Genomic DNA, 9,673 nt, shown 5'->3' with positions numbered 1-9,673 from the left:
GCCCCCCCTCCTCCCCCCCTTCTGGTGTAGCAGGAGGAATTTCCGGAAAGGAAGGGTCTGGATGTGCCGGCCAGAAGCCTTTCCCTGGAGGTTCTCTTTTCCCTCACAAAAGCCCCTGCGAATAATTTCCCCAGGGATTTCTGGGCAGTATTTATATTTTTCCAGGAAGAAACAGGGGGTGGCTCCAAATTCCATTATTCGAAGTGCTTTTGACCCAAGACCCATTTGGGTTCCTGCTCATGTGCTTTCATTCCCACCATACACTGGTCCCACGCAGGAAGATCAGGAAAAGCAATTAGAAGCCGAGGGCAGGTCACAGCCGCTCCCCCGCCTTTACTGGCCAGTGCCGCGCTCCAGCCCGCACCTCACGGCGGCCCTGTTCTCTCAGCTCTCCTGCCGGGGTCCACTGGAGAAGGGAGCACGGTCCACAGGTACTGAACACCTGCCTTCAGGGGGAAAGGCACTGTTTTAAACTGTGAAATACGACATGCATATATACAAGTGTCTGCAAAGATAGGTATGCTTTAAGTAACAATCGCAAAACAAACACCCCATCTCCCTGCTACCCAAGTCAAGAAAGAGAATGTTGGCATTCCCAAGAAACTCCGCTTCTTGTTCTGTTCTTTTGTTTGTTTTACTTTTTTTTTTTTTTAAGGCCTAGGGTTTTGATAAAATTAACGGGTCTGGGTTTCTCCACTTTTTCAGTGGAGGAGACAAGCTATTCATAGGAATGTGGGCGGGATGAAGGAGTGTGCGCTCTGGGACTCAAGGGGAGGTTCCCATGGCAAGCGTGTGGCTGTGTGGCCTGGCTGCACCTTGAGGCTCCTGGTTCTCCTTCAGAAGTGAGGTGCTGAGGTGTGGAGACCCCTGCAATCTCAGGTGGGAGCTGGGCCCTTGGGGGAGGCAGGATTGAGGTAGACCTAAGAGCAAGGTCATGGAAGATGAGTTCTTTGGCAACAGGCACTGCTTCTGCCTCTAGGTGAGCTCCCAGTCAAACAGGATGGAGTACTTGCAAGAAAAAGTCACCCATCGAAGGACACATGAGTTTTAAGGTGCTTCAAGCATCCTATGATGGAGTCAGAAGCACATGGTAAAGATGTTCCGGGGGAGGTGGACAGAGAGCAAGATGTTAAAGTAAGGGTGGGATGTTAATTATTAAACAAGAAGACCGGGGCTTTCCAGATAGGAAGTGAAATGACAGGTGCCAGGTGCCTCTAGTGCAGGGGTGGGCAAACTTTTTGACTCGAGGGCCACAATGGGTTCTTAAACTGGACCGGAGGGCCGGAACAAAAGCATGGATGGAGTGTTTGTGTGAACTAATATAAATTCAAAGTAAACATCATTACATAAAAGGGTACGGTCTTTTTTTTTTTTTAGTTTTATTCATTTCAAACGGGCCGGATCCGGCCCGTGGGCCGTAGTTTGCCCACGGCTGCTCTAGGGACAGCATCCTTTTTGGCAGGGATGGCGCTTGTTTTCCCAGCCCTGTAAGTAGTCAGGGCCGGTGGAGGATGTCGAAGAATGGTGAGGTCACCTGTTTGTTTTTTTTGTTGTTTGTTAATTCTCACCCACGGATATTTTTCCATTGTTTTTCTTAGAGAGAGTGGAAGGCAGGGGGAGAGACACAGAGAGAGAAACATCGATGTGAAAGAGACACAGGGATTGGTTGCCTCTGGCACAAGCCTGGGCTGGGGATCGAGCCTGCAACTGAGGTACATGCCTTTGACCGGAATCGAACACGGGTCCCTTCAGTCTGTGGATCTGTGGTCTGCTGCTCTACCCACAGAACCAAACCGGCTAGGGCAGTGGTTGGCAAACTGCGGCTCGCGAGCCACATGCGGCTCTTTGGCCCCTTGAGTGTGGCTCTTCCACAAAATACCACGTGCGGGCGCACACGTACAGTGCGATTGAAACTTCGTGGCCCATGCACAGAAGTCGGTATTTTGTGGAAGAGCCACACTCAAGAGGCCAAAGAGCCGCATGTGGCTCGCGAGCCGCAGTTTGCTGACCGCTGGGCTAGGGCGAGATCACCTGTTTTTATCCCACCTGCACTTAATGTGAGGAGGGCAGGGCTCTGAGGCCTGGGATTGCCCCACTGCCATCCCCTCTGTCTTCAGTAATATTCAGAGCAGCCCTGTACCTAGGCTCAGGAGGAACCAGTGCCCGATGGGAAAGCATGTGGCAAAGAAGCTCTCGTTCTCCTGCCACGTGTGTTCTAGATCAATTCCCAGCTGCCTGGTTCTAGTGGGAACTGTCCTGCAGGCTCAGTATTTACCGAATGTCCTTTCAGTGCATCTACTTGTGTCTTAACTGCCAATCCCATTACCAAGAATCTCTCCCTCAAGGAATGGAAACATCTGCTGGGATCTGAATTTGGGGTTGAAGTTTTAAAAAAAATGTGAGTGTTGGGGCTGGGAAAAAGCTCAGCTGGCTTCTCAGTGATGGTCTTGGAGGCCAACTTAAAACCCATCTCCACTTCTCTCGCTTCTGTAAGACACGCCACCTCCTTTGACATCCTCATAGACGAGGAGGGTCCTTCTTAGAACGGGGGCTTGACTGGTCCACCTCAGCCAGCCAAACACGTCAGCCTCTCTCCTTATTAAGAAGTTAGAGCAAAGCTGTTGAGGGATAGCAGGTACGTTTCGTGATTATGTGAGAAAGACAGCCCTTGACTTTCCAAACCAAATGGCGAAAGGCTTCCTTATTTCAGCCAAGTTAACTGAGGGACACCGCCCTGGAAAACAAAGCCGGCAGTGGGGACCCGAGCCCCACCTGAGCCCTGGGTGGAGACAGTGAACACTTTGGGGCCCTGGGTCTGTCACGTGCCTCACGCCAGCTGGATCTTATCAGTTACTCAGACCAGGGTTTAAAATGCAGCAGGAGGGATCTGGGTTAGACACCAGAAAAAGCGGCCCGCCTAAGGATGAAATGACCTTTTAAAGATACTTTCGTAGACTTGGATAGTTCCACTCAGAAAATAAACATAATTAAGTAGCACTCGCCATGTTTGTGTTGAGGTCTCTGCCAGGTAATATTAGGGACACTAAGATACAGATGATATAGGTCCTGTCCTCCATTCACGCATATTCTCATTGTGAATTTCGTCCAAAAGCCAGTGAAAAGTTGGGTGACTGAGAAAGCGGGGGAAGCCATAGCATGAGGCAGGACACAATTAATTGCAGATCATGTGCTCTCTAGAGCAGCGGTTCTCAACCTGTGGGTCGCGACCCCTTTGGCGGTCGAATGACCCGTTCACAGGGGTCGCCTAAGACCATCCTGCATATCAGATATTTACATTACAATTCATAACAGTAGCAACATTACAGTTATGAAGTAGCAACGAAAATAATTTTATGGTTGGGTCACAACATGAGGAACTGTATTTAAAGGGCCAGAAGGTTGAGAACCACTACTCTAAAACAAAAAACTACTTTCAAAGGGGCAGATAATAGTTCTGGAAAAAATACATTTAAATATATTTTAAATATAAATATATAATTTCAATAATATGTTCTAGATATAATTGATATATAATTCCCTATGAAAATTTGACAAACTTTAAAGGGAATAACATTAAAATTTCTCTCTGATACAGCAGAGCCACTCCAGCAGGTCACCAATAAGTAGAAAAGCCAGCTAGAGGTCAAGAAAGATAGTTGAGTTTTTTTACTTCAAAATAAGATATGTGCAGTGTGCATAGGAATTTGTTTATAGTTTTTTTTTAAACTATAGTCCGGCCCTCCAACGGTCTGAGGGACAGTGAACTGGCCCCCTGTTTAAAAAGTCTGAGGACCCCTGGTCTAGAGTCTAGAGTTCAGAGCAGGGGTGGGGGGCGGTGAGCTCACTGCAGATGGTGTGGTCAGAGAGGGCTTTACAGAGGGGGAGGCAGGGAGAGGGCACACCATGCAGGTAATTTGAATCACAGTCTTCTATGCTGGTGGATGTTGAGTCTGTTCTGCCTAATGACCCGATTGGTGAGGTCACTGTCCCACCTTGTGTTGGCTCTAGACAGAATTCTGTAAGCCACTAAGGCAGTGGTTCTCAACCTTCCTAATGCCACGACCCTTTAATACAGTTCCTCATGTTGTGGTGACCCCCAACCATAAAATTATTTTCGTTGCTACTTCATAACTGTAATTTTGCTACTGTTATGAATCGTCATGTAAATATCTGATATGCAGGATGTATTTTCATTGTTACAAATTGAACATAATTAAAGCATAGTGATTAATCACAAAAACAATATGTAATTATATATGTGTTTTCCGATGGTCTTAGGCGACCCCTGTGAAAGGGTTGTTCGACCCCCAAAGGGGTCTCAACCCACAGGTTGAGAACCGCTGCACTAAGGACACGAGGAACTAGAATAAAATTGGGAGTGGGGAAATCATTTGCCCGAGTTGAGGTCTGTTTTTTAATGTCGGCTCTGATGCTGGAGAAGAAATGATTCACAAAGCCTTTCATCACTGTGCTTCTAATAGAAACCCTTCCTTGTGCTCTTTGGTGCCAGACCTGGGGTGACAGCTCCTGCCCCCCCTCCAATCCCGGGGTCCCCACCAAAAGCTTCTGAAGAGCAGTTGGAGACTTCTGCAATTCACTTTGCATCCCAGATAGTAGAACTCTGTGGGTTTTTACAGCGATTAGCTCTCTAATGCTGGCCCTGTTTCCATAGAGACCCTATAAATAGAGAAACGTTGGCGACTTAGGCTCACTGAGGCTCACTGTGACCCAGTCACCCCCCTGAACCCTCACAGCCAAACCTTTGTTGGGGGGCAGAGGGAGTTTCAGACCCAAGCGTGAGGAAGGGACATGCAGTCAGCTGCCAGGTGGGATACGTGAGCTGTAGGTTAGTGTGACTTTGCAAGATGCTTTCAGCTTTTCTGGGAGTTGTTAGGAGCACAGGGACCTGTAGGAATTAGAAGCCACTTCGGCTACTTTTCATCACATGGTGGCAGGGACTCTGTACCTTGAAGCATTTTCCTTTTGGCCTCATGCAGCTGTGTTTGCAGATTTTGGAGCGAACTTCCTCTTTGGGGGACCCACACCCAGGGAGGGCAACAGATGAAGCCTCGCTGTTCAGAGACCACAGGCGTCTCAGGAAGGATCGTTCAGAAGCCATCGAGTCCTCCCTTTCTTCCGGAGAGGATGATGTCACCAAAGAAGATGGGGTCCTTCCTGCCCTTAGAGTTCCAGGGAAGGAGGCAGCACCCTCCCCTCATTCTCTCCCCATGCATAGGCAGCTGACACTGGAAGCTCTCTCTCTGCTCACTTCCAGCCTCTGGGCTGTTTGCGGGTAGATCTTGCTTTTTCTTGTGAGTCAGGAAACCTCTGTTTGTGCCCACCTCTGACTCTGAAACATCTCAGCTCTTTTCCTACTACATGGCTTCGTTTGGCCCCCAAAACTGGTGTCTGGCCGCTGGGGAAAAAGCAAAAGTCCGTGTGGAAAAGCAAGTGACATTTAGTAGCTGGAACCTGTTAGTCAGAGCAGGTGGTGCCTTCTGCTGCGTTGGTGGCTAAGTTCCCTCCAGCTAGTCACCATGGTTTTCCTCGTTCCCCAAACTTAAGACTGGTTCTGTGGATGTGCTGAGTTGTTGTTGTTGTTTTTTAACACACCATGTTATATCAAAACTCCTTCACCACCTCCTCCCTGGCACCCACGTGCAGAAGCAGCCCGGCCCGCCACCCTGCTTTCTTGCCTTGCACCTTCTGAGGAAAAGCCCTTGCGTGTGGAGCTCACCTGCCCCCCACTATCCTTGGACTTTTTTGTTCCCTTCCTTCGTGCCTACCACAGGCTTGAGCAGACTCCTCACGCTGCTGGGCCAGAGGTCCTGCGTCCCTTCACCTGCCACACAGGTGGGGAGGTGTGACACGAAGCCACAGCGTCGAAGGTCTTGCCCAGGTCCTACTGGTGACACGGATAGAGTTACCACTCAGTTCCGGGGGCCGTGCGCCTCCTGGCCCAGGCGTTTGTTTTGTTTTGAACCTGCCTTTGCCACTGTCCCGGGAGACAGATAGCCACCGTGTCCGCTCTAGGGTGGGGTCAGTGTGTGAGCAGGGGAGTCCCTCAAAAAAGTTCGACCCCTTTGGCGGTCGAACGACCCTTTCACAGGGGTCGCCTAAGACCATCCTGCATATCAGATATTTACATTACGATTCATAACAGTAGCAACATTACAATGATGAAGTAGCAACGAAAATAATTTTATGGTTGGGTCACAACATGAGGAACTGTATTTAAAGGGCCAGAAGGTTGAGAACCACTGTCCTAGGGGCTCAGAAGCCGGGGGTTTGTCTGTGTGATTTGGGTGAGCCACTTAGCGGTGCTGGCCTCAGTGTCTTCCCCTGTAAAACGGAGACACTGCTGCTGTACCCGTCACTCCTCCTTCCTGAGGGTAGGCTGGCATCAGGCTGCAATGACAGCATCAGTTGGAAAGCACTTTGAAAAATGCTGTTGTGTAATATTAAAAATAAGCGGACCAAGGATGTTAGGATGCAAGGCCGTGTGGCAGACAGCGCTGGCTGCTGTCCATGGCACCTCCGCCCATTTCCTGGGGCTGAGTGGGGGCGGGGAGAGGAAATGCTGCCTGGCGATGGGACCTTTGGAAGGGACATTTTTTTTTTTTTTTTGCCTGAGTGGATATGGAAGGTTGGCCTCACTGTGGGAGAAGCCAGGTTAGGAGTGGTGGGGAGAGGAGAAAGACCTGGAATAGGATGCTAGAAAGGCAGTTGGTCATATGTGATGTGACCCTTTGGCAGAAGCAGCTGGACAAACGCCAGAGCCAGCTGGCCCATCCACGGCTCTGGAGGGAGGTCTGGTATCGGCCTGGGCATAAGGAGGAGGGAGGTGTCCTGGCTCATGCCTGGTCTGGAGACGGCGAATCTGGCCCTTTCTAGCCCAGAGCCGCCTGTGCTCCCCAGTCCAGGCTGCCTTGGACGCGTTGGTTCTACCCAGAGTGGATTCAGGTGGTCCTGCCTCGTCGGGCCCGGCGGGATGGTGACTCCCGTGGGAAACCTGGCATTGTGTAGCCTGAACTCGGGGGCAGTCCGGGAGTTACATTCTTGAGAGGGAATGGTGGTAGCTTTAATTTACTCGTCTAAAAATGGAAATGTTACTGCTGTCACTGTTGTTAGTTTCTGGGAAAATCAGGTGAGATGATGCAGGAGGAAAAGCACATTGAAACTGCAAAAGCTTAGTTTACAGTGAGTTCTGATGATGTAACTTATCTGGTCGGTAGGATGGGTGAGGCCAGGGCCCCGCCCTCCTGGAGGATTGCGGTGAGACAGGGAGGTGAAAATGAGAATGCTAACCTTTTACACAGCTCCGGGTCGTGTGGTCACAGACCGCTGTCTGTGCAGCGGTCTACACAGACAACGCGGGGGATAGAGTCACAGCGAGCGTGGGGCAGCTGACGCAGATCTACAGGCGGCGTCTTTTGGTTTCCACACGGTCTAAGTTTTCTGCTCTGGAAGTTTTGTTTCTAAAAAAAAAAAAAATCCAGGAAGTGTAATCCTTTGGGATGTTTTTGAAATGACGGAGGCTGCCTCATGCGATGAAGGGCTGCTCCTCCAGATGTGGCTCATGGGGCCCCAAATGGCTGGGTTCAGAGTTCCCGCCCAGGAGTTACAGACTGTGGGTTCTCACCTGGTCCTCCCGGTCCCGGCCCTCCTCCCATTGGCTCTGGAGCTCTGCTGAGGGCTCAGCCTGGCCAGAGAAACCAGCCCCCGACAGAACAGCTGTCTGGGATGACAGCACACGTTGTCTCGCCTGGCCCGGTGGTCCAGCTGCCTCTCTGAGCAGCCCTGCCTGGGAGCAGGTGGGGAATCTCAGCATCAGCAGAGCTGCCAGGGCCTCACTGGGCCCCGGGGCCTCTTGGGATTGTTCCAGTGTAAGGGGACAGGCACTCATTTGGACAGCAGGTTTTGATACATATGCTAAAGAAGTGGTCACATTACTGACGACACTAAAGGTATGTCCATAGGAGTTTATTTATTGATTAAAAATATTTTTTTATTGATTTTAGAGAAGAAGGGAGAGGGATAGGGAGAGAGAGATAGAAACATCAATGATAGAGAATCACAGATTGGCTGCCTCCCGCATGCCCCCCATGGGGGATTGAACCTGCAACCCAGGCATATGCCCTGACCAGGAATCGAACCGTGATCTCCTGGTTCATAGGTCAATGCTCAACCACTGAGCTACACTGACTGGGCATATTTATTTATTTTTTTTTACGTTTACCAGTTTGTTATAAGGGACACGGAGGAACAGCCAGAGGAAGAGGTACATAGGGTGAGGTCTGGAGGGGTCCCAAGTGCGGGAGTTTCTGTCCTGAAGGAACTGGGGTGTGTCCCACCCTCCTGGCATGTGATGTACTCACTGACCTGGAATCTCCAGTGAAGTTTATTTTATTGTCAACAATACCAGGAACGAGACTGGCTCCAAATAACAGAAAATCATACTAGCGTTGTATAGACAAAGCGAGGTTTATTTATTTCATGCAGCAGGAATCCCAGGATAGGCACTCACAGCTGGTTTGGTGGTTCCGTAGGGCCCTCAAGTTCTCAGGCTCTAGGTCTGTTGCAAACAGACCTTCATATCATACCAGTCACCTAGCGGCAAGATGACTGCTGCATCTCCAGCCATTACCTCCACATTCTAGGCGGGAAGAAGTAGGAAGGCCAGAACCTTTATTAGGGAAGCAAGTCTTTCTAGAGAGTCTCACCTTGTTTTTGTTGTTGTTGTTTGTTGTTGGGTTTTTTTTGGCTAAAACTGTGTCATGTGGCTACTCTTAGCTGCAAGGGAGTCTGATGAAGCAAGAATTTTTAGCAGGGTGCGTGAAGGCTATGCAGTTTGGTTGATAAGAAAGAAAGGAGAAAAGATATTGAGTGGGCAGTTAGCAGTGTCTGCATAGCCTGATTGTATGACTCTGATTTTCCCAGAGTGTCACACTGAGGCCTCTTTGGAAATGGATGCCTGGTGGTCTAGAGGAGCCCATGCAGCTTGAAGGAGGACCTACCTTAGAATGAGGCAGGGGCTGGGGGGCAGGGGAGAATCAGACCAGAGGGAAACCACCTCCGAGCTGCCTGCGTGTGCCCCAGACTAGCCACGAGGATCTCATGACCAGTAACCCTGACCCCACGTGTGGGTTGGGAATGTCCTGTGGGGAGCCATGGAGGTGCATATCTTTGGAACGAAAGGAGCAGGTCTGGGTGGCCACCTTTCTGCAAGGCGTGACCTTTAGGTGTGATGGGCCCTTTAGAGGGTCTTCCAGAGTCAGACAGCTGTAGGGGCTACACTGATCTCCCAAGAGCAGACACCTCACTTCTGCCCACCAACTGGGCATTCAGGAGCTTTCCACTCACCAGGGCCCTTTGTCTCTCCCTCTTAAGAAAATCCAGCAGCTCTCGGAGGGCTCCATGTTCAGCCACGGCCTGAAGCACCTGTTCCACAGCCGCCGCCGGTCACGAGAGAGGGAGCACCAGACGTCTCAGGATTGCCAGCCGCCGCAGCATCAGCAGCAGCAGCAGGGCGTGTCTGACCATGACTCCCCGGATGAGAAGGAGCGTTCCCCCGAGATGCATCGGGTCTCCTATGCCGTGTCCCTGCACGACCTGCCCGCCCGGCCCACCGCCTTCAACCGTGTGCTCCAGCAGATCCGCTCCCGGCCCTCCA

At 50.6% G+C, this 9,673-nt stretch overlaps 1 protein-coding gene across 1 annotated transcript in view; it reads left to right on the top strand.

Annotated features, from left to right (window-relative positions):
* The window catches only part of LOC106724584 (transmembrane and coiled-coil domains protein 2-like), a gene marked incomplete at its 3' end in the record, with an annotated part of 13,493 nt that extends 3,824 nt beyond the window's left edge, over positions 1-9,669 (top strand). Inside the window, exon 2 of the mRNA XM_014532502.1 lies at positions 9,391-9,669. Coding sequence (XP_014387988.1) covers positions 9,391-9,669 — 279 coding nt within the window. The remainder of the gene's footprint in view (positions 1-9,390) is intronic.
* Positions 9,670-9,673: the final 4 nt, after the last annotated feature.

This window comes from Myotis brandtii, unplaced genomic scaffold (assembly GCF_000412655.1).
Source record: "Myotis brandtii unplaced genomic scaffold, ASM41265v1 scaffold898, whole genome shotgun sequence".
NCBI classification, from domain to species: Eukaryota; Metazoa; Chordata; class Mammalia; order Chiroptera; family Vespertilionidae; genus Myotis; species Myotis brandtii.
The sequence above is the reverse complement of the archived record's forward strand: the minus strand, read 5'-3'. Positions and strand labels throughout refer to the sequence as shown.